The sequence below is a fragment of the Bradysia coprophila genome, unplaced genomic scaffold, assembly GCF_014529535.1.
Source record: "Bradysia coprophila strain Holo2 unplaced genomic scaffold, BU_Bcop_v1 contig_151, whole genome shotgun sequence".
Lineage (NCBI taxonomy): Eukaryota > Metazoa > Arthropoda > Insecta > Diptera > Sciaridae > Bradysia > Bradysia coprophila.
The window spans coordinates 2,599,819-2,626,272 of record NW_023503423.1 but is presented as its reverse complement, the minus strand read 5'-3'; the positions used below and the strand labels follow the sequence as shown (position 1 = coordinate 2,626,272).

Here is a 26,454-nt window from a genome sequence, read left to right as displayed (position 1 = left end):
TTACCGAAAAATCTTAATAAATTGTTCGATGCTAATCGAAAAAGCTGCTGTGACAGGTAGTGTTATAAACGCTCTCCAATCAATGGTATATTATGGTTGGGTCCGCTACAGCCACTGTTCACAGATTTGTTGCAAAATTAGCTTTGTGACGGAACTCTGCATCCATCTCTTCTCATCTAAGGAACGTGTCAATGGCCGCAGTTTCTACCCGATACAACTCAACCATTTGATTTGCTCCCACAAAATATATATTCGCTGAAGTCTGGTTCGAACGATATATTTAAGCATTAGCCATTCATTGTACATAGGAAGAATCGATTTTAAAATTTTAATTTTTACCCAAATGCACCAATGAAAGTGTAAAACAGGTATGGTCTATTAGGACATACAAATTTGATTTTCGTACTTAAACGCACTCATTTTCATATTATTTTGACATAAAATGTGAGTGCGTTTAAGACAAATTCGGCGATCGACCATACCTGTTCTCTACTTTCATTGAAATGCACATGGGGTTCCATAACCGGCCGAGTCCGCTGATCTACTGATCACTTTTCCGATAAAAGCTTTCACAGTACATTTCAATAAAACCAACAAATCCATAAATCCCAATAAATCGTTCAAATTCCAACTTTAAAAGAGAGTGCGGCACCAGCTACTCGGCGTAGATTACTACTAGCTACTCGGCGTAGATTACTACTAGCTACTCGGCGTAGATTACTACTAGCTACTCGGCGTAGATTACTACTAGCTACTCGGCGTAGATATAAGAACGAATGCTGTAAAATCGATTGATCGGCACCGTCAACTATTACAATTTCGTTTCGTTTAATTCCAATTTATTTGATTGGATGGATTAAACTATTTGAGCGTTTTATTGAGAGTGTATTACAGTTGATCAGTTTGCATTGAATTGAATATATTTTCAATTTTATAATCTTCTTTAACACATTTTTCACTTACGCAAGTTACTTTTCGACAGAAATGATTTTTATAACTTCATTTATTATAACATCACACACAGGTATGGGTATATGGGAGGCATTGTCGGATATTCAACTCCAAGGTCATGCTCGATAAAAATCATCATTCGGCATTTTAATATCATTTTTCTACAAAAGCGACATATAATCGCGGTTCGGTGTGGGCGATATCTTTTTAGTTGTAACAAACAATTATTTAAATTTTCAAGGTTTCAAGGTATTTTATACGCTGATTTATATCGTGTGTGTACGCGATGGCTACATAATCAAATCAAAACATTTATCTTTTGGTATGCAAAATGAGAGAGAGAGAGAGAGAGAGAGAGATGGGACGGGGAAAAAAGAGTGTATACAGTGCACGCTTGCATTAAAAGTTGTGCATAAATTTCGATGAAAGATTTTTATGTTCTACCGTAACAAAACGATGCCGTCAAAGTGCATTTTTTTCGCAATATTTTTTATTGAAAAATCGTGGTGTTGGGGTGGAACCGTGAACTTGATGGTGGAATTAACATTTTGTGATTTTATGGCAGAATGTCGACGATGAACATTAATTTCGTTAACAGTTACGTAGCGAAGACCATAAATTATCACAAAAATATTGTCGAAAATTTATGTTTTATCTGATCACGCTGGAAGAATCAAAAACCGAACGTGTAGAAAGGAGATCCAACAAAAATATTTTAGGTTGGAAAATTTAATACGGCCATGCTTCATTGGACTCAATAGAGATGTGACTTCAGCAGGAAGCAGACCACTCTTTATGATAGTTTTAAAAACATCATCCATCTATCAAAGTGACGTTTAAACGTCAAACGAAAATAAATTTTTCTCTAACAAAGTGTTTTGATTAGGGCGAGAAAACCCAAGGCCCAGTTAATAATAACTTGCCTTTGTTAACTTGTCACAGTATTTGCTTCTCTTTCATCAAAATACGGAAAAAACTGACTTTTGATCCCAACCTGAAAAATCCAGGTAGACCAGTTTGTACATGGAAGTTTCCAATGGCTTCTGTCGAAAGACCCAATTTTATCTAAATTATTGAAGAAAGTTCAAGGAACTTCTGTCGAAATACCCAGTTAGACCACATTGTACACGGAAGATTTATCTATCGAAACACTCAATATTCAACCCAATTGTTAGGCCAGTTTGTACAAGGAAGGTTCAAGTAACTACTGTCGAAGCAGCCAATTGTAGGCCACGTTGTAAACACCCAATTGTTACGTCAGTTTATACAAGGACGATTCAAGTTGCTTCTGTTAAGGCAGCCAAGTGTTGGGCCAGTTTACAAACACCTAATTGTTAGGCCAGTTTGTACATGGAAGATTCAAGTAACTTCTGTCGAAAGACCCGATCGTTAGTTCCAGTTTGTAGACACCCAATTGTTGGGCCAGTTTGTGTACAAGGTAGATTCGTATTGTTTCTGTCGAAACGCCCAGTAATAAGACTAGTTTGTACAAGGAAGATTCAAGTAACTTCTGTCGAATCATCCAATTGTAACCCCAGTTTGACAAAGAAAGGGTGTACTACATAGTGTTTTACAGACTTCGTATTCTCTTACTGAACGACTCCAAGTTTATTTTCAATGTAGTCTCCTATAGTGCTACAGTAGGAAGGATCAGTAGTGAAGTTATGTGCGCAAGAACTTGACGCAAACTTGATTTTCGAATGATTCATCGATTTTTTTTTGTGTAGTCACCTGCATTCTTAGAGGTTTCATGTCACCAATCCTGTTTACATCAATTGGATTCTTTCTCTTCGATGTATGACAACTTGTATCTCCTTTCCATTAATATGATCCTCGGATTTACAAGACCGAGTCTATCATCCAGAGTTTCTCTGTAAGTGTTTCCTCAACATTTTGAAGTAATAGAAAGGAATCTCTTGATAGTTTTTTCAAAAAACTAGAGAGATTACTGGCTGAACTCCTTGCGAGTAACGTATAGCTAACGATAAAACGGGAATCAAATTCTGCACTGATAAAAACAATTCGTCAACATACATCCAGTATATATGAAATGGCTGGCAGACAGCTTCATTTCTGCCTTACTTCGGATATGTATATTCCAACGTCTGGCAAGTATATCGTACATGTTTGACGTACAAACATACGAGTGACAAGAATAGTCACGAGCAGTACGTATGACTATACGTCGGACATGTACGATATACATGTCAGACGTTGGATATACATGTCAGACGTTGGAATATACATATCCGAAGTAAGGCAGAAATGAAGCTGTCTGCCAGCCATTTCATACATACTGGACGTAAATTTTTTTATCAGTGTGATGTGCGTTACCCTTCGGGAGAAGTGCACGTCGACACTTATGATTTAATACGAAAGTAACATCGGAATGTGTTGAATGAAGTGTTCGCTATTTATAGTAGCCATGAGTGTCAGTATTCTAATTTTAAATGAATTCCACAGTTCATTGTATTCTTCATGCCCTTGAACTGGCATTGTATGGAATTTCAATTTTTACGAGACTTGACGAACATTTTTCATATTCACAGAACATCGATTGCTGAGCCCCAAATTATTGATATGCAAAAGATGTTCGCAGAAATTTTTGTCGCAATTTTTGTTCTCATTTTAATTCCGTTAAACATATCTCTATGCCATCTATTTTGTGTCCCACTACAACCGTTTCTTAATCCTTTTCTTTTGTTTTGCAGGCTCTACTTAAATCCGATGTCAACATTCAACGAAACATAGTCGTTTGTGTTGCTAGACCGAAATTTCCCAGTGTGCAAATTATCGAGTGTTAAACGATTGTGATAAAAAGCGATTTCGAATCAAAAGCAAATAGAAAACAAATCAAAACAAAATGGCCAACACCGTCCTCTTAGAATCCCGATCATATCGACCATTCAAGTCCAGTGAGGAGTACTTGTATGCAATGCGAGAAGGTAAGTGGTCGCTTCTATCTGTTTAACCCTTCAAATCTAGTCATAGAGACACAGTCAGTCGGTGTAGTGTCGCTACTGACTTTCCCCATGTTTAAGAATGTCGCTTCGACAATCAACATCCCGAAACACTTAATCGTAAAACCGTAAAGTTAATCGATGCAACTTATTATTCAACAGATCTGGCTGAATGGCTAAATTTAATGTATCCAGAGCTGCGTATAACAACAGACAATTTTATGGACCGACTCGATACGGGTGTAGCATTATGCAAGGTGAGTGTTTTGCTGTGTTTCTCGTTTTAAGTGCTTGTTGTAATTGAGAGCAGTCAATTAATATCATTTTTTTTGCTGATGTGACTTAAACGGTCATGTGAACATTTTGATAATGGAAATATTGTCGTCATAATATTCGTCAATAATGCGTAGGCTAACGCGAACATACTTTTACCAAATCGAGTAAAAATCTCAAGTTTAATTGAGAAGAAAAATCCATTTTTTTTGGTTGCATTTTCTGGGTTACACTTAAATCTGAATTAAAGTCAAGCCGACAGCAACGGATCGTGTGAAGGTTTTGGTAACGATTTGCAATTTTCACTTATGTATACTAGTCTCTGTTCGATTTTGTTATGTGAAACATCTTATTAGGAATGAGCATTAGTTTGTGTCTAACAAAAATGAAGAGTTGAGGTACTTCCGAACGCCTTCAGAGATTTTTAAGATTTTTCTTTGTTCCCTATTGTTTGTCATGATTTGTTGTCGAACAAAAACTTTTTCCAGAAAATAGAAAACTTTTTTTTCCATCCGGATAAGTCACTTATATGAAAACCTTTGAAGTCCGAATAACTCGGAATCCACAAGATCTTTTTAAAAAGTTTCTTCTGTTCTGGAAAGTATGACTCATTGCCGATATTTCATTGAAGAACCTTTTCTTTCGATGGGTCGGAATGGAGGCGGCACTTCACACGAAAAAGTGTCCCGGAAAATTCACCAACTTTTAAGCCATTTGTCCCATGGTCATTTCCGATCCATTTTTCATAAATGAGATGTCATTTGAAAGCCTTATTCCTGTACTTCTGTTTTCAGTCGGCTCATGATCCATATGTTCAGTAGCCTGAGATATGGCCAAGGAAACTCATGTTACAATGCCAATACAGATTTTCTAAGTTTTTTCTAGATCAATAATGGAATCGAAGCTTTGATTTGGGATGCTAGTTCTAGTGTTTCTTGCACAGACATTTCATCTCTACTTCCTCTCAACCTGATTTCTGTTCAAGGATTAAGTTCCATTTTTGGGACGTTGCTGACGATTTTCCTAGACATTTACTACATTTTTGGCCATTTTTTCGCCTTACATTTGGACTTTCAACCAGTTTGAAGTCACCAGAGATCAGTTCCTAAAAATAAGTGACATTTTCATGAACCACTGTCTTCCATATCCAAGAACGTTAGATCTGCAGTGAATTTAGACGTTTTTCTGGTTCGAAATTCCAATGCCGTCGTAACAGGTCGAGCCTTTTTAATTGTCCACATAAATCCGCTTGGGAAAATCTATATTCAACTGATTCTTTTGATTGTACGTTAACATCATTGTTCAACACTGTTACATACGGCAAGTGTATCTTGAAACAGGAGCTTCAATGTCCCACATCAAGTTAAAATTAGAATCAAATGACGATACTCCCTAATGTTGAATAGACTGACAAAAAAGTAGAAAAAGAGATAAAATCGAAAAGGTTTCAAAGTGTTGCTGATAATGTATAGCCACAAAAGACGATAAAAAACTCCCAACAACAGATAAATACAAAAACAGAAATTCTTTAAAAGCCTATTTTACAGTCAGGTTCAAATGTGCTATAATGGTGCATGACAACGATTTTTTGTGGACCATTTATTGCACACAATATTTCAAAATGCATACAGTGGCATTTATATTACGCTATCGGATAGGGGAGTAAATCGAATAAATTGTACAGCGACTCGAGCTGATACGCAATAATGTTCTATCGTTATTTAGGGGTGACTTTTATCGTAAGAAAAACGATTGTGTTGGTAGATAGGACGGGATGTTTGTAAATTTGTTGAATGTGGGATTACATTAAAACAATATCAAGAGCAAGGGTGTTATATGGCTGGCGGTATTTAAAAAAAAAAATATTCTCCGTAAGAAATCGCAGATCTTTGAATCGTCAGAAGGAAAAAATCATTAAAACTTACACATTACTCCCTGCGGTTTCTCTCTGCTGTTGGCATTATTGTGAGCAAGGGATGTTAAATAAAAATAAATCAAATGCCACTGCTATAGTCTCATTCCATGTACACATTAGTTTCTATTGCCGACAGTAATTTCTGCCGATTTAGTTACACATAAAAATATCTAAACGTTTACTGAACGACTGCTATTAGGTCCCGTCAACCCATCAACGAAATTCTACCAGATGTGCTCAATTATACAAATTGACATTGTTATGGTTCATGTAAATTATGAGTGCAGCAAATACAATTTGCATTTCGGTACGACCAATTGTTGTCCTGTGAAATGATATACCATTTCAACTACCACTTGATCACATCATTATCGTCATTGTAAAGAAAATCCCGGTCAAATTAGTCTGAAAAAATTATGGGCGATGGCGAACAATAAACATTTTGACGAGACGAAGGGACGAAAATACTTTTTTCCTAATTTGCAAAATTTCCAGAATGATTTTGTACCTGCCTGCAGTAGACATGTTGTAAAGTTTATATAGCGGCGGTTTGATTTAATGTTTTTACTACCGGAAGAGACTGTTGGCTCCGGGTGCCAATAGTCTCTTTATAATACTAATGCCCTTCGCACCTGGTGCAAATAGTCTCTTTATTATACTAATGCTAATCACACCCGGTGCCATTAGCCACAGTATTATAAAGAGACTATTGAGTTCTTGTGCCTCTGTATTTCTTTACGTAATTACGAAACCAGGCCGGTTCGACCAGCCCTCTTCCCCTTATCTTCTCAAAGCGAAATATTTGTCCTGATGACTCAATAAATTCGCAAGTTTGTTTCTGGGATTTTTGTCAAAATATCTGACCTGTACCGCCGAGTTCTCGGTATTGGTTGCATACACTTTTCCTCGTGCACCATTTATCTAATCTTTTAGTTAAGACATTGAGTGAAAAATTTCACACTCATTACCGCTATAAATTCGATTTAATTAAATCGTTTTATTGAACATAAAGCCATTTATTATGTTGAATTCATTATGCCTGCATCATGCGCTGAATGTACCACAAAAACACCTTTTTTTATATACCTTCGCGATCGAACAGGTACATTTATAAACTCATAAATAAGAAACCTGCAGCGGACGAAACCAACGAATATACATATTGATTCAGCGTGAACTTTTAAAACAACAGAAAACACGAAGAGATAATGTGCAGAAAGAGAGATAGAGAAGAGAGCACAGCACATACAAAAACAACCAGAAAATAAACAAAAAAAAGTTTTACGATCAATCATAGTATCAATTCTCATTAAAATTCATTCATAAAACGATTTTTTTTGTTGAACGTAAAAGCAAACTTAAACAGACATCAAAAACATTACAACCCATTAATTATCTCGTATCGTTGACGGATGAGTTGTTTGAGAGACGTTCACGATGTGAATCGCATTCAAATGTGTAGTTCGGTTCGGGTGTCAGATTATTTTGTTTTTAATTAATTTCCTTACAATTCAGCTTATAGTCTGCATACGAAATGGTCATCTTCGACAGAATCGATATTAAATTGTTAGAATTTACAAAATGAATTCAATTTCCTTTTTTTGGATCGTTTTTTGAACGACTTTATCGTTCAAAAAACGATTTTTTCAACGATAATGTTGTTCCTGACGATATTGACCGCGTAGAAATGTCGTCTATCCCTCGGCAGAGGTATAGGTACAGAATGAACGAAAATCTATCTTGCCATATCGTGAGGCCAGTAGTCGAATGTTCTAGCACTCATTCTACTGAGTCGGACAAAAACATTCTCCGTTCATTCTAACCAGAGAATGAGTTACTGCGGACGTGTTTTACCGAAGAGGTGCAATTCAAAACAAGACCGTAATCTGTGAGATAAACACAACGTTCGATATTCATATCGTACTTGACTTATATATCACGCTCTTCCTCATATTTTGTTGTCTATTTCTGTTCCCACTTCTACGATACCGTTTGAGTGAACATAAAGTCTGTTTTCATAAAAATCAATACACTTAACACACATGTCAATGAAACTAATGAATGGAGACAATGCACTGGTTACAACTGGAGTCGATTCAGATTAGACAAAACCATTACATTATACACTTGACTCCCACGACACCATTACTATTTGCTCGTTTATTTGTTAGGTCTGATAAGAGAAATTGATGCACTTTCATTGTACACTCACTCGACTCGTTCGCAGTCTAAAAAAAATTGTACGAGATTCGGCTGTAATACATCACGAAGTACACATTATGAGCAACAACATCTCTTCCGTTCATATATGTGAATAAATTGAAGTTGAAATTTTGTTTTTTTAGTTGAAATGTTATCAACGTTTCGAAACTGTGAGCGAACAGACATACTTTGTTGGTACCCGACTATGGTTGAACCTTTCACAGACGGCAAAAGTACACCAACAGTTTGCCCAATCTGTTACTGCTATTGATCAAATCATTTTTAACAGATTGACACAGAATCTATGACTTCATTAGTTTTAACATACCTCAGCCGGAGTTCATTGTTGTTGTTTTTATCGATAATAGAAGAGATAGTCTGTACAAAATTGGATCAAAATAACGAAAACTCAAATTTAAGGACTTACTACATCAATTTGGTTCATCTACCGATGATGTTGTGCTGCGAGCCATTATGTTGTAGCTTCGAATATAACGTAAATGTTCCCGCGAAATTATGATTTCTTTTCGTAGCTCTCGCGCGACTCTTGTGGGTATAATAAAAATCTGTTTTTTTCTTCTTCTTAAAACTAAATATTTGTACAAGATATTCATGTCTTATGGGATGTTTGAATATGTAATTATTATAATTACTGGAATCTTGTCCATGAACATTTCAGTTATCATCTTCGGGTCTTTTTTTCTCATTCTTCTTCTCTGACATGGGTCACATCGGAGGGAGAAGTATACATGGAAATTGGATGTTTTCATGTTATTAAAATGCATTGAAGATTTAAACATCAAGCTCTTGTCTCGAATTTTATCCGATTAAGGAACACAAAAAAAATGCAGAAATGTTTTCGAAATCGGTTACAAAACAGTTCGTGTATCAGTTAAGGGTCCTTCGTATACCTGAGCGTATTTGCGATGACGGTAAATATTTATGACATTTGTATTTGCAACAATTTCAGTCAAATTTGTTCCTATGTGTCTTCACTGTGGCGTCAAGGGTAATCTCTCTGATTAAGTTACGATTTAAGGCTTGTCAAGAAGTGCTGCCTCTACGATTAATAATAATTGACCGAAATAGTATGAACTAAGAACGGAGGCACTGACAATTTTAATCTACGTGTCAATTATTGAGAACATTTTATTAGCTGTGAAGGGTGGCAAAGATTAGCGAATTTTAAGGAAAATTAACTTATATGTTTTTAATGCTTTTGCAGTTTTATTCTGGGCAGCAATTTTCTGACCCTGCTACCTCACTAGACAATACTATCGGAGACCTCACCTAGTTGGATAAATAAACTATTTTATAGGAACCAACAGATTTCATTATTCTTATAATTCAATATTGTTACACATGCTCATAAGAGATATAACCAAACTGATTCCGGACTGTTGATGTTTTCTAAACAAATGTTGTGAACTGATAAAACAGTCTGGGAAACAGTGAAATCCAGGGGATGTGAGACACATTTATCTTTGTGTGACAAGTCTTGTGAGAGTTATGGAGTGAAATATTGTGTCTTTGCCTTTGTGGGATATATTTGTCAACCTAACCCAGTTTGTTGCCTCTTACCATTGGTAAGTTACGAACACTTTCTTTTGCGATTCTCTTGGTAGTAATAAGATGAACCGTTGATTACTGTATTAGAACTAGCTGATTGTTTTCAACAGCACTTGCATATTGAGTAGCAATTTTGCATATTTTAATTCGTATTGCAATTGAAATAAAAGAATTGCTGCAGCTGTCCGTTATTGTCGATATTTGTGCATTTCTTAATAACTACAAAAAATTGTATTTCAAGCAATGAGAATATTCATATTACCATATGTGCCGTGTTGGTCTCGGAACTGGGTTAATAAAATATTGAATTTATTGTTCAAATAACGTAAATGACACTCAAAAACCTACACTCCACAATTCAATTCGTTAAAGATCGTTAAATACAAAGAACTGCGGGAAAAAAATATACCTCAAATTAACTGATTGCGCATAATGCTGTTAAAGTAAAGTTAAAAATATAAATAAATGAAATGCAGATGAAGATTTGAAGAAGAAGAAGAAGAATGAAAAAAAGCACAAAATAGGCGCTCACGATTTTTTCTTCTTTATTTTTTGTTCACATTCAGGGACAAATCATAAACGAAAACAACTTGTTTGTTTACAATATTTTTCCGAACAATTTATATTTCGAAAAGATGAATAAATTTTAATGTGCTGAACATACCGATTCCATTTCATACTGCCATAACTCGTAGGCCTAGAGCCAACGTTAAATACCGTGCACTGTTTCAAATGACATATTCCTACATTACACCAGGGATTATGATTCGGAATTTGAAATCTTCTTCAAAATTAAAAAAAAAAATCAAAATTCTGAAAATTTCTGAAAATGACACTCAGCCGGCACAACATCCAACTAACTACGGCATATGAGATCAAACTACAGATTCAAAAGTGTTCCATATGGGAGATTCCCCATTCCAAGACCGATCTCCTGAGAGATTAAAGTATAGTTTCCACTTAAAAAGAGCACTCCGTTTAGCCTCCGTCTACATGACAGTTGTAAAATAGAACAAAATAAATTCAATTTCCACTCCGTTTGCGTGAAAGTTCTTTTGTACAATTTTACAACTGTCATGTAGACGGAGGCTAAATGGAGTGCTCTTTATAAGTGGAAACTATACTTAACCAACTGCCTGCTAAATTTGTTACTGTGTGATTGGTATATGCCCTTCTCTTGGACATTGTCATACACAAACTGATATGCACCGTAGGCTCTCGGTCTATTCGGAGACTTATGCCACTTGCTGTGCATAGCCAGTATAGTCGACCTCCTCATAAACAATAAAAAAAAGTATCGAAAAGAGCTAAACTGAAACTTTTTCACTTTGTAAGCGTGCATCGACGTACACAATAATATGGTTTTTCGTGCGGTTCTTGTATATTTCATAATAAAATATATTTTGTTTTAAGGAGTCGAAGAACCTTCTAGCCATTTACCTCGCCATTTACCATACACAAATTCCCATACAGAATATTGTTGTTAAAGTTAGTTGTAGACGCGTCATTCAGCGCGCACTTGTTATTTTGTTTAAAAACAATACAAACATTTGCATAAAACTCAAAAATAATAAGAAAAAAATTCTCGGTTATTATTCCAGCACATTTTTCTCTGTTTAGATATCCGAATCGGTTTTAGTATTATAAATTGACTGCAGGTTCAGGTGTACATACGTGGATTAACTTTGGTATTTTTTTGAATTTGAAGATTTCCAACATTTCAAACTGAATATTTGTGACAGTTGGGACGTTTTAAACGTCAAACGAAGAAAAAACATTTGAAATAGTCGGAAAATCGTTTTTTTCCTCAATTCTAATAGAGAAACAGAAAACCGATAGAATTATAATCGAGAGGTGGTGGCGCTGATCCTAATCGGCACCCAAAAATTACATGGACACCAAAACGTTTTTTAAATGGCGGACCTATCAGGCCATCTCTCGAATGTTATTATTTACCCTGAAAACCAGCTGAATTGTTCGTCCTTCTATTCGTCTGTGTAATCTCGAACCGTCACCATTCTCTGAACTTTCATTTCTATAAATGTTGTGATTCCAAGAGTAGACCCTTGATCATGAGAATTGCTAACACTTTTATAGATCACTTTTAGTGATACACTCTTGTCAGGTGTTTCAATTTTATTTAGCATTATCATACTGCACTCATGGCTATAGTTAAATGCCGACAGTTAATTTGGATTTGGACTGTTAGTTAGTCAATTTGTGTCAAAATGCCACCCTTGAGTCAACGAAACTTTCCACTGTAAAAAGAAACTCGCCGATCAACGAATATCGTCTTCGTCCATTAATATTCATGCATGAAGTCCGGGTCAAATGATGACACAATATGAATTCATCTCTGTCAAAATAAATTATTTTATTGAAATGCATCTAATAATGATTAACTTGACTTGCCGCTGATCTGTACGTATGCTATGATTGAATCACACAGAAAATGGTTGATCATCGAAAAAATTCGATAGGACTTTAGAGTCATTTTCAAACACTTCTATAACATCTATGCGTCCAAAACGGTCAGTTCATTTCAATTGTAAATGGCATTCCAATGAATCGGAGTTCATAGCTTCTGATTGATTGTCTGATAAAATTGTGTGTTTTTAACCAGCTACAAATGACGAACGTACTGTCACTACAAGTCTGTTACTTTTGTTGTTTAAACCATTCATTAGTCAGCGTTTATACATAATTCATGAGTTTCAACATAATTCGGTGTGTTTGTTTTGTGAAAAAATCACCTCGGGAGGAAAATAGGAAATTCCAACTCGAGCTCTTGTTGGAATTTCATATTTTCTCCCCTCGCTTCGCTTTGGCCGCAAACTTTCGAATTTGTTGGAATTTCCTATTTTCTCCGCTTGGTAATAAACAAGTAATATTAGTTGTCCTCCGATAAGACAGTTTTTCACACCTCACACTACGCCCCCTTACGCCTTCACACTGTTTTCCGTCAATATGACTCTGGCTCTCACTGGCTCTCACAATATATGCCACAAACAATGCGCAAAAAAGTCGTTCCGAAATTGACCAATTTACACCCAGACCGTTGATGCTTTCGCTATAACTCCATTCTCAGTTTTATTTATACAAACCCGATCGTTGATTCATCACCAGACACAGTCCAAAATACGAAAGGCGTCCTTATCGCAGAAACACCATGGCAAGTGGTCGAAAAATCAAACCGCATGCGGTGATTCTAAAAGAAACCGATCCAACAACAATCATACCAACCACGCTCGGTATTTTTTGTGTGTGTCGGTTTTGTTGTATTCACTCTTTTATCGCCGCTAACGACGCCAAAATTGAATAATTGCTTCCCAAAATAATCACGTTCAGGAAATAAATGCACCGTCGAGATTCAGGTGTGCAAAACGAAAAGTGCATTCGTTTTGGAAGAAAAGAAAGGAAGAGAGAAATTAGCTATTGTCGATAAGAGTATGGAATTAAACCCAACAAAGTACGAGTGTTGTCACGGTACGGTTGAATTAATTTTAACTGAGCAGTTCGATGCACTTTTGATATTTTCCGATAATATTAGTCAGATCGGAGCCCTGAACAAGGTTCCACAAAAATTTTTGATTTTCATCCGCATTTTCGGTGACAGTGGTGCATCGTCCATCTCCATCCTGTCTACAGAGAGAGTGGAGGAAAACTGGTTGTGGTTTCAATCGATAGTGCCTGAAATTCTAATAACAATTGTACAAAAATTTGGTACCCTAAGTGCAAGTGAAGCCGGCAGAGACATGCTAAAGTTGAAAAAAAAAAACGTGAATTTCAAACAGTCATAGAGGCGTGGATACTTGAGGAATGAAGTTAATAAATAGTTCTGGCAGTAGAGCAACATTTCCTCTACCAATGACCAAAAAATTATTTTTGGAGACCAACTACATAGAGGCCGACAGTAGCTCAAAGTTTTTCCCTCATATTTGGTAAAATTTGCAGGTTTCAGAGGTACCTGAGACGCACTTATTAAAATTGTTTGTAATTGAAATGGTTAATTTTGAAATGCTCGAAGTCTGAGCTGTCCATCGACACCACACGTGCAATGACTCATGTCAACAGTGCCGATTCAACCGCATCGTGTTGTGCAAGACCAAAAAGAGTATACACAGCCGTGTGAGGTGTTTGGTTCCAAGATTGAAATTTTGGAAATATTTCTAAGTCGTTGATTCGGTTAACGAAGGTGGTAAAGACTCAGTCAACAGTATTTTCGAATAACAGTAACACCTACCAACCAACCAACCAACCAACCAAAGATCCTAGTTATTATTTCAGCCCAAGTGTTGAAAAGAGCAACTCGTCGAAAAGGACACTTCATTTTATAACTAACTATCGAAATGAATCTTATTTCGGCATTAGTATCGAAAAGCGTCCATTCCACTCGTTCTGCAATGACACACGAAAAATAAGCGTTTCGCAACCAACTTACGAGACAACAGAAAAACCTTTACTTTAAAATCCTATTTTAAGAATCAATTCGCTGTGATTGAACAATAATAATGTGGAACGCTGTCCATATTCGACATAATGATATTCGATAAAAAAGTGAGCGAAAAAAAAATTGTTTAAATTGTATTTATGTCTTGTGAAGTGTGCTGAAATTTATGTTTTTTTTCGAAAAGTAAACCCGTACCTACAATATGTATACGACGCAGAGAATAAATTGTGTTTCTAATTCAACATGCACGTATGGTTAAGAAATTCACATTTCAAAGTTTAGTTCTATGTCAAGCTTTGACGCATAAATAAATCACTTAAAATTATTAAAACCGAGCCATTTATTCGCTTCGTTTGCAAACTTACAAAATATCATAAGTTTCGTCTGGTTTGAAAAATTATGAAATGGTCACATCGAACCCATTGGTGTACAACGAAATGACTGAGCCGACCAGATGGAAATGACGAATCGGAAAAAAATGTTCCTTGTTCACATTGGTTCTCGTTCGTTATGGACGCGGTTTGATTTTTTCTCCATCTCAATCGTTCAACATTTCAAAGTCACATAATTTCAAGAATGAATAACATGAAATGCTTTGATGAATTACATGTTGTTCAGTTGTTCTCTTGTTATGTTACACAAATCTAATTGAGTAGAAATGGATACGATTTTATGGACTTGATGACTTGTTATACACAGTGATCCAATTTTTATCTCTCTTTCACTGTTTGTTTTGGTTGCCATTGTATGTAATACATTGTGTAAAACGTTTATTATTTATCGGCGGATAACGATCAAAATTTGTAAATTGTCTTTTGCCTATTGAATGTATGTTTTGAAACAAAAAAGTTATCTCGCTTTTATGGTCGACACACTACAAAAAGTTGGGAATTTGATTATGTTTTTACATTTTTCAAATAGACTTTTTGGTGAGAAGTTTAAAGTATACGTCCCACGAGTATTACTGTTCTCCAAATTCCCACAATAGTTATCTGTTTACCGATGGAAGCAAATAGGAAATTCGAAGAAGAGCGAAGAAGAAATGATTTTTCATATGTGACTGTGTACCTACTAAAAAAAACACGAATTCACCCAGGGCATTTGTGAAATTTAAGGGAATTTTTCTAAGTTCGTGTTTGACGAAATTTTGTGAAATTTAACGAAATTTTGTGAAATTTTTCGAAGTTTGTGAAATTTAACGAAACTAAACTTTGTAAAATTTAACGAAATTCGGTAAAATTTAACGAAATTTTGTTAAATTTAACGAAACTTAACTAAACTTTGTAAAATTTAACGAAATTTTGTGAAATTTTTCGAAGTTTGTGAAATTTAACGAAACTAAACTTTGTAAAATTTAACGAAATTCGGTTAAATTTAACGAAACTTAACTAAACTTTGTAAAATTTAACGAAATTTCGTGGAATTTAACGAAATCCTCATTCAATGAATTTAAAATTTCGCAAAATTGACAAATAATAGGCCCTGATTTCACCAGATCATTTTTTAAAACATAAACAAAGTGACAATTAAAGTACGAAAAATTCTACTTTCTCCTCACTGGAAAAAAAGTGCTGCACTTTTCTCAATCCCACCGCTCTCATGGTACCATATTGTTAGCTATATCTTACGATAATGACGGTTTAATCTGTTGATTTATTTGTTTTAAGCATCGCGTATACTGAATCATGTACGTCGTTAGTTTTACAGTCCACTTTGCTATGTTAGAGAACTCTAGCTGGAGCCTGGATATCATCATACATTCTTGATGTCGTTGCCAATAACAGATGCTAAGCCTTTGATAACCGTAGTATTCGTAGGGTGGGATAGAGTCTCTCACAGTATTTCTTCTTGTTTTGACTTCCTTTTATTAATTTTCCGTTAACTTCCTTATGAGGCTGTTCACGATTGACGTTTGTTCTTGTTGTGACTTATTTTTGTGACATTTTACGTTGTTTACCTGAAGGTAAACTGAAAATGTCGCGGGGTATCGGTAACACTCTTGATCCAAGATATTTTGTTCTTAAAAATCTATGCTTCTCTACGCTTGTATCATGGCATTCAACGGGCTGACCTTGTGTCTCATAACGAATGTAAAGTACCATGGCACCAGCAGGTATGGTCTAACGTCATTGTGAAGTAAATATCGAAAACGTACTCAAACGCACTCATTTTCAAATTATTTTGACATAAATACTGAATTCGTTCAAGACAAATCTAACGATTTTAAAGAATCGACCATGCCTGGTACTTAACATTTATTAATGTCTTCCCCTAGAATATGAAGTCATTGAAGAATCTTCATAACAAAAAATAATTTGTTTTATTTTCCAATTAGCGTAAGGCACGTACTTATAAGGAAAGTACAATGCACATGCACGGCAACATATATAAAATATATTCAACCGAAAAAACGTTTCTCAAATTGACAGACATTCCTAGCGAACGAACAACTTAATTAAGAGATTTTTATACAGCCCATGTTGTATGTAAATGTAAATCAATAAATCCCTATGGCTACAATGGGAACAAAAGAAAAAAATTGACGCCTCTATGGTAAATTGATGCATGGTAGACTATTATAGACATGAAATTTTCGTCTCTGACTATTCTACCAGCAAGAACTTTTAAACATTTCCTAAATCAAAAAATAAATACAAAAAAATGTGTTCTCTAAATGCGTTCTCCCTCATTTCAAATTCTCAAAGTGATGTGATATTTTTGGAATAAATTTACCGTAAAATTTCAATGTGAATGACTTTTCTAATTAGACCCTCACATTATTATGCGTTTTGAGACTATTTTCGTAAGTTGCCTTAACGAAAGAATTATTTTTTCTCTGTTATTATTCCGAAGAGCATTCAACATAAGTAGAAGAATGGGAGGTATGACTTCGGGCGGATAGAATAATTGTAATGAAGGGATTTTTGAAGAAGAATATTCAAATGACTTTCTTAGAATCTATTCAACCACTACTTGAACTCAAAGTCTACGGTTAGTTAGCCTTTCTTGAACGGCAAGCATATCACCAGTCCAATACTGTTATGGCAAATCTTTTACTTCATTTGTGTGGACATTCGTTTTTATAAAAAGCCGACAACAAATTGAGTCGTACACTGGTATTTGTTGCACAAATGGCTGAATGAAAATACTCTATGGATCGATTCCAATGAAATATGTGAAAGCATTGTGTCCCGAACAACGCCGGAATAATGGATTTTTAATTAGATTTAAATGCCTTTAACCTGTTACAGACGGTAAGCATATTAACAATTTCACTATTCAAACTATTACTTCATTTGATCGAAGATTTTCATAGATAGATTTCAGAAATCTTTTACTTCATTTGTTTTAAACATGTTTTTTGCTTTATAAGACCTCATCAGTCAGAGCTTGTCGTTTATTCTTGCTGTCGTTGTCGACAACAGATGACAGCTGTCTGTAACAGGTCAAATTGTCAACGAGTCTTTTTTCGCACCCTAATCCATTAAAAACCCCAAATCTCATTGGAAATTCTCTGAAAACGAATGAAAAAAGACCACGGTAATTCCCAGGTAGAGTTGAAACATTGTACGTCTCTTTGAAAATATCCCAAAAACACAATATTCAGTCGACCTTTTCAATGAACATTCTGTAGCGATGCATTACTTTAAATCCTATTTAGGATTTAGTCTCGTACAAGCCAAATAATGAAGCGCTAAATACGACCGCTATCGCATGAAAGAATAACTCGAAATCTAAAAATAATAAAACGAAATTTTGATGCGGTGGTCTCCTCATTTCAAAACATTTTATTTACACAAAACACACACATTCAGGATCGGGTTCGGGAATATTTTTTTTTTCAGGAATCAATGAATTATTCATATTGTTTCCGAACAAAATATGTTATGGAGACAATGTTTGCGGCCAACTCTTTTTCAACAACAAAAGTAATAAAAAAAACAATTCAACACAATGGGGTGTTCTTTCTCTTCGTTTTCTATGGATGTCTCTGGATCATATAAAATGAAGATTCAACGCAGTCGTCTTTTGATCTCACATTGTGGTTATTTTCAAGAACAATAATATCAAACAAGAAGTAGATTTGGGAAAGCGGGCGAGACCCGTACGATATGCGTGTAAAGGCTCAGATCAGATGCAGGTTGACACGAACCAGATTTCAACCTGAACCTGAACTCAAATTCAGGCTCGACCCGAATTTGAACTGAACCTGAAATTTTCGATTTCAGCTTTCAACCCGAACCTGAATTGGTTCCACCTAAACTTGACACAAACCTGAACTTTTACTTTTGGGTTTGACCTGAACCTGATATTTTCCGGATGGATCAGGCCGGGTTTCGATAACCCGAAATTTTTGCACGTTAAATTAAAAATTTTCACGAAAAGTTACGATTTTCGGGTCTTTGGATCCATCACGAAAATTTCAGGTTCAATTTAAGTTTGAGTATGAGTCCGGTTTGGGTCGAACCTGAAATTTAAACTGGTCCTATTTGCATACAAATTTAAAAAAAAAAAGTCTGAATTGACCACTTCGCTCATCTTCCACAGAAAAATTTTAAATTAATACCACTGAGCGGAATAAAATCCACCTGTGAATGACATCCCGTAAAGGGTGACAACTTACAATTTTTCTGACACCCTAAAGCTTTAATCCTAAATAGTTCAAATAATTGGTCAATGACCAATGGTCATGCAAATAGTACGTTGTCTTTGTATTCCTAAAAAGTGTGTGCACGGCGGAGGAGGTTTCAAAAACGGGATTTTTGGGTGTGCGTAATATTTGAATGCCCCTAACTTTGAGCTATATTTTGCCTCGAGGATTGTACTATCACAGTAAAGTTATGAGACCACATGTGTAGTACGGGTCGACCAACCGAAAAATATGACTCGAACAACAAAAGATCGGTCGTGTGAGGGTCGCTTAAATAATAATTTAATCTCTCAAAATGATCAAACATTTACCCTCTAATTTCCAAAGAATAAGCAGTTTTGTGATGAATTTTAAAAACCGATAAATCACTTTCGTCTTCAGCAACAAAACCGTAAATATCCAGACCAGACAGTCTCTGAAAAAAATAAAATAAAAATATTTTCATTCGAGCAGGTAGTATTGTTGTTCTTCGTTGCAGACGAAAAAAATTTGGATCTTTCTTTGATTGGTCTGTTTGGTTCGTTCGTTTTGGTTTACGATTGACTCGCCGATTGCACGAGATCTTCTTGGCTTGCACGTTAATTTATGTGGTGAATTTGGTTCGAATGTAAAAAAATGACCACAACAGCCAGCTCTAAGTGTTGTAGTTAAAGGTCTTTCCGAACCAATTCGATAAATTTAAGTCGATGATAATTACCGACGTTAGCCGATTATTATTTCTCCAACGTCGCATATCAAATTCGCATAAACCGAATTATTTAGTTACGTGCCGCTTTCTGTATCAATAAAACCGATTGCTGCCATTTCGATATATCAATATCGCGGAATAAATAAAACGAAATTTATGTTCCAAATCCATTAAGGAGATTTTCAATTTTTAATTTATTCATTTCAGAGTTAATTAAGTCCACACAGACTTGAAGTGTTTTCTCATTTAACATTGAAAATAATTACTGCGGAGATAAACTTTCGGATAAGACTAAACACTTTTGCGATTGATATCTTTGATTCCTTTCCAAAATTATGTGCACGTTGACGAGTCTATTGCATGTAAGGTCGCCAGGCTTTGGAGAACATGGCCGATCAATGTCTAATCTGAATTTTATGTTTTAGTTGAAAATCGTTTCAGTTAGCTTGCGAATGGCATGAAAATTCGCTAAGCTATAGTTTGTTCATTGAAGGTAAAAAAAATTAACATTGCTCTTCGAGACGGGTCACAAGTCACCCGAGAAAGTTAAATTCCAACTTTTTCCCAAGGTAAACACAACGTCATTCACAACAACGGCTTCCGAAGTTTCTGCGTCAAAACTCGGGATAAAAGTTGAAAAATTCTCGTTTTCATGTATTGACCTCGTCTTCGCCTCGGATCAGCAACATTCACACGAAAATTTATTCCTTGTCATGTTCCTATTTATTCCTATTTCATCAAAGCAAATTGCGCTAGTTTGAATTTGTATTCAGCTAAAATCCCTATGAGAACATAGGCCGCTAACAACGAGGTTACCGAGTTACCACACGACGCCCTTGTTCCACTTTTATTCTAACCTCATTCATTGCTATCTTCACATCAGTACAGTTAGTGTCAATTAATCGAGTTCTGACCCACTGATACAGAGACACTGTTCATACAGTTTTACCACTACCATGCTCGCTTCTGTGACTACTAATACTAGCCCGTGTAATCACGTATAAAGCAGTGTGTTTGTATGAGTGAAGCAAATCACGATATTTTGGTTGACATTAAAATTGATGAAAGAAAATCCAATTCTCAACATAATTAGGAATGAAAAATTTAAAAGTGAGAAAAGCGGAAGTTTCACTCTATGCGCCTTCTTTTTTGTAAGTATCGCTAAATGTTTGAAATCAAATCTTTTACTTCTTTAGTTTAAATACGCCTTTTACAATAAATGGGACAATTGCCTAGAGCTAATCGGCTAGTAGTAATTTCTCGCCGTATGGGCGCGAAATTACACTATTAAAGTTTACACGCGAAATTCCTACTTTATTAGTGTAATTTCGCACCCATAAGGAATTTCTTGCTGGTAGGAATCTCGCAACGTCTCAGTTGCGATGCAGGCATCCTAACATTTTGTAAAAGGAAAATCCACTTTTTCTGAGTAAGGATACCGGTATCATTGATGCAAAATACGTGTGTCTCAGTTGGGATACCGGTATCCTAACGTTTTGTAAAAGGAAAATCCACACTTTCTATGTCGGGATACCGGTATCCTTGATACAAAATACGTGTATCTCAGTTGGGATACCGGTATCCTAACGTTTTGTAAAAGGAAAATCCACACTTTCTAAGGATACCGGTATCCCTGATACAAAGCTCTAGGGTGTTAGAATAAAATTCGCATCTCCAAAATTTATGTGCCTGATACTCAACTGAATCTACCGCCAATTTATCGCCAGGTACTCGTAAAAATTCTCTAAATCAAGTTAGCCATTGAAAAATGTATGGGCGCGAAATTCCACTATAATATGTGTAGTATGTCAAATCATTATTCTCTCCCCAAGAAGACAACTATTTCGCCACTACTGTTTTGAAGTAGTAGAAAGAAATTGTTTTCTAAAAAGTGTATGAACTGTGCGGCGTCAGTGGCTTTACAGTTTCTCAATTACGTCGCAAGTTCATTTACGAACCGTATACAAACAACCCACCTGAATAAACTATTAACATTTTAATGGCACATTGTTCGAATCCGTTACTATGGGTTTTTTATTTCATTTTTTTTTCTTTTTATTTCCAGGTAAGTTACGTCTCGAAAGTCAACCGCCACAAACACAATACCGAGTTAATTAAATGTTAATGTCTCGTACTTAAATGGTCATGATCCCAGGTTAAGTTATGCCGAGAGAGGTAAAGATCTTCAAAATAAAAAGAAATATTTTTTTTTCCTAATATTTTATTGTTGTTGATGTTGATAAGTTAAAAAATTAGTTCCGATTCCCACATAAATTTTTTATTCGTTGAAATTATACCGAGTATAGTGTTGCGCCAATTACGTGGAGTATTTGTCTTTTTTTTCGGTAATTTCATTTCGCAGGTAGACTAATAAATTTTATGATTATTGCCGGACACTCGCATTTATTAAAACGAAAACGATTTCTGGGCCAATTTTGTTTTGCTAATTTTTTTCTCGTCCATTTTCGTCGAACTGGGAAAGTTGCTGAAATGTCTTTTCGCCAAACAGGTGACATCAACGAAATTCTTGATTTATGATTTTCTATAAATTTATGAAAAGTAGATTCCATATCCGAACAAATTCAAATGACCATTTATCGACCATATGGAAAATTGCCTACTTATTAAAATGCATTTGGGACGACTGTATTGTATAGTCGAAATGCAAAAACGACATTCGTTGAAATATGGGACAGTTTTCTCACGCTATTATCGGTGGCACGGTCTTGTGTCAATTATTTTTTATCGACACAGTGTACCGTTCTAGTGAAATATACCTAGCTGTTGGAGACAATCGCATGTCGTTAGAATGTATGCGACAGATTTTATCTGATATTGTGAAACAAAGTCACATAGATCTTTAAGGAGATAATTTCAGTATTAAATCACAAACAAATTGAGAAGAATAAATGAAATAGAACTTTGCAAAATTTAGTTTGCATTTGTAGACTTCATATCAGTTAGGAGTGGAAGACTCGAAAAAATCTTGTACTTCGTTAGATTTAACATACATTTTGCTACATATAAGTGAACACTAAATCAGAATGCTTTGCGTTATTTTCTGTATCTGTTGACAGTAAGAGTTAGCTTGCCGTTTCTAATTTGATGTCGACATCAACATTTCTGTTCATTGTGTGAGGGTATGTCTAATTTACAATGTCCCTTGAAAGTTTTTAAGTCTCGCTTGTTTAGCCCTTTTTTGTGGTACGTTACTCTTTTAACCATAGCGAGTGGTATTACAGCATGAGTTTTCTGTATATTCTAAACTCTTCTCTGTTCCTATTCTACCGTCGCTTCGCTGTAAAGATGTCGTTATAACCCGGTGTCAACCGAAAAATAATTAAATTTCGACGAATTTTAGTAAAATCCAATGCTAACGTATAGCGCATGGTCTGTTGCCGTTTCAGTAGGGTCTACCTTTCTGTCTACCTCTTGTGTCAATACGGCAGCGATTTCCATGACAAACAGTATCAATCATACTATGCATAGCACTATCGTTGCTTTCTGATATCGTTACAAAACAACTGTAGACCGAAGGCATAATGAACAAGATGTCAAAGGCTCTGACAGTATCTAATAAAAGAGCGGCCCATACGAGTATTACTTGACAACTAAATCCAAAAAATTCGACCTTTCCTCCGAGTTTAACACTCTTCACATCACACATTAGAGACGTAAAATTTCTTCGACCTGAACTCTGGGAACCGTTCTTCTGGCATTGTTCTTTTTCTGAATATCGTTCCCAACGTAAAATAGAGAAACATAAAAAAGAAGTTCAACGAAGCAATGAGCGAAACCCTGTACTTAATCGACCATACAATATTACAATAAATTATCTGCACTGCAGCCACCATTAAAGAATCAATAATTTTCAATGAGAGGTAGTAAAATTATGTTTCTTCTGTTGTTGTCAGCAATCGTTTCAACCTTTCGTTGACTATTAAATTATCGATCTCTCGGAGTGGTTATGTTATTCGAAAAAACGTTTTTTTTTTTAATTACCCTGTTTATTAAACGCAAAACGTTGTCATATCCAACTAGAGCGACAATGGTGTTTTATGCAGATAGTAAATGAAGTTAATTTTATTGCAATAATAAACCGAAAACAATTTTACCATGGCTTTGCGCCCACTCATAACATCTGGAATTTGCAGACAGGTTATATTGTGTGTGCTGCATATAGTCAAATGGCTAACTTCTTTTGCAATATTATATGTAGTTTAATAACGTAACCTGTGCGCGAAAAGTAACAACGCCGATTATTAATTTCCATTTATATTATTACATACTTTGCATATGTACAAGAAACAGAAAAAAACATTTAATGAAATTACGGAGTATAATGTCGAGAGTCAATGTATATCAGGCCGCCATTTATTATGCCGGCCAGGGAAATATAATGTCATTTTGCAATTTGTTTTGGTGTCTGTTGAATCAATGTTTCAATTGTTGATTTATATTGCTTATTGCATTTATCTCTCTGCATATTGCCTCAGTTACATTAAATTGACTGGAAATAATTTTACTGGTTCTTGATTAGAGGTAAATGAGCATTGAGCATGGGTCTGATGTTGCAAGCAAATATGACGACGATACATACAATTTCTGTCGTTAATATAAGGATGTTTACGAAAAAAATTTGTCGTCAAAATGGACGAAAAAAAAACTTTTCTTTCAAAATTAACAAAAGTTCGGATTTGTTGATAAAATCTCAGCTGTTTTTCGAAGGGGTTGAGACCAGTTTTGTGTTTCTCGCACTCGTTTTGATGCTTTCTTTTCGGCAGCTTACACCACGCACTAGTAATTTTTTGCCTATCTCAAAGAATTCCACTCCGAAGCGATCGATTAATCGATTAGTTAATCGATTAATCGATTAAAACCCAATCACCACTTAATTCCATGTTTTGTGTGTTACATTGGTTTCAATTTTATACAGTCGGCGACTATCAAATAAGTAATTCAATTAGTTTCAGCTGGTCCACTCATACTTCGACAATTCTTCTTACGTCTTTATACGGTTTTTCTACTAACATATGCGTGTATGTTACTTCAAATGTATAAACAAAGCAAGTATGCGGGGCATGGCCTAAAATTTGTGAAAAGCGAAATTTGAGGAATTTTGCGAATTTAACGAAATTTCGTGGAATTTTACAAATCGACAGAAATTTAACGAAATTTTGAGAATGTTGCGAAATTTAACGAATTTTCGCGGAAATCTTAATCATAATGATTATGAATTGTAGAGGCTCTACACTGTAGAGTCTACAGTAGAGCTTCATTTAAATCCATGTGTCCGAAATCTTACGTAGCATCCTAGCAATGCTACGAGAACACTTTAGAATTTGGGAGAAATAGTGAGAACACTAATGTTACTGATTTACTGAGCTTAGAGAAAAGCACGAAAAAATTCATTGTAGCGCCTCCACAAGAGTCTACAGTTATTTAAACTTTTCTTGGCTCGCTCCGCTCGCGTTTTGACATGATTAACTTGGTTTGACGAAAAGTTTTTCAACTATTATTAGTAATTGATTTTTTCTTGTTGTATCGCCGTTTCTTAACCAATAATTTTCCACTTGTATTGCTTGGTGAAATCAAAATAAGCCTAGTGCTAAACCTTGATGTTAACCTGTTACAGACAGCATGAATATGACCAGTATTATTATCTGGTCTATTACTTCCATCGATCAAAGTATTTTTAATTAGACGATTTCAAATCTTGTACTTCAATTTCTTTAACATGCATTTTACTGTATAAAGGACCATATTACGCAGAGCTTGTCATTATTTTTGTCGTTGCTATCGATAACAGATGCCATATGTGACAGGTAAAATTTGTTTTTTCATTTTTCGCGAATTTTTGATTTTCTTTTTGTCAACCAAAATTTGTATGGAAAATCCAACACGCGAATGTTTACATTTTGTTCGTAGCGCCCTGATGATGAAATTCTGATTCCGAAATATTGGCGAAATAAAAACTAGTCAAACAATTCAATCAAATTCGATTCAATTCACCGTAGAAGATTATTATCAGTAAAACTGAATCGTAAAAAAAATCGCGCTCGCTTCGCTCGCTTTCTATACCACATTTATTTCTTTATTTCATATGACTGTATGAGTTTACTATTGAAAATGAGAATATTTAATCAACTGACGGGATTGTCACTATTACAGAATTGTTGCTTGTGACGCCGTAGCTGTTACAAATTTGAATGAGGTAGAACAAATAAAAGCATACCAAAATTATCTTTCAAGAAAGTTTTGTTGTATTTTAATTTTGTATGGGAGACCACTAGGAAATTGCTAGGAGAACACTTGTAAGATTTCGGACCCATGTTTAAATCTTAAATCTAAAACTTAGTGCGTTAAAGTTCTCATTTTAATGGGTCTTGGGCTAATGTTTCAAACTCTTAATGTTAATTGATTTGTAGTCGTTGCACTTCATTAAATTGAGTAAATTAATAATTTGATTGAAACCAGCATCTTCACACCACTGGAATCTTTTTTATATTTTAAAACGACTGAACCAACCGATTACGAAAGTGTTAGTGAATACACTTACGATGTAAAAATCATGGCAATGTATCCAGGGCCGGACTGGAAACCTTGCGGACGATCGGGAGATCATTGAAGCAACAGACAAAATCTTTTTGTCGGCCCAAGCTGCAATAAAAAAAACAGAGGCCCGTAGGGCTGAGCTTCTTATTCCGAATAATTTTTTTGATTTTCCTGGAACTTTCAAAAATTTTTGGGAATTATTTCTTGAAAATTCTAAAAATCATAAAATTCTCAAATTTA

At 35.2% G+C, this 26,454-nt stretch overlaps 1 protein-coding gene across 1 annotated transcript in view; it reads left to right on the top strand.

Moving 5' to 3' along the window:
• Nucleotides 1-26,454, top strand: part of LOC119074403 (GAS2-like protein pickled eggs) — a 100,664-nt gene that overhangs the window by 7,087 nt on the left and 67,123 nt on the right. Inside the window, exons 2-3 of the mRNA XM_037180525.1 lie at nucleotides 3,663-3,896; nucleotides 4,074-4,168. Coding sequence (XP_037036420.1) covers nucleotides 3,815-3,896; nucleotides 4,074-4,168 — 177 coding nt within the window. The 5' untranslated portion in view covers nucleotides 3,663-3,814. The remainder of the gene's footprint in view (nucleotides 1-3,662; nucleotides 3,897-4,073; nucleotides 4,169-26,454) is intronic.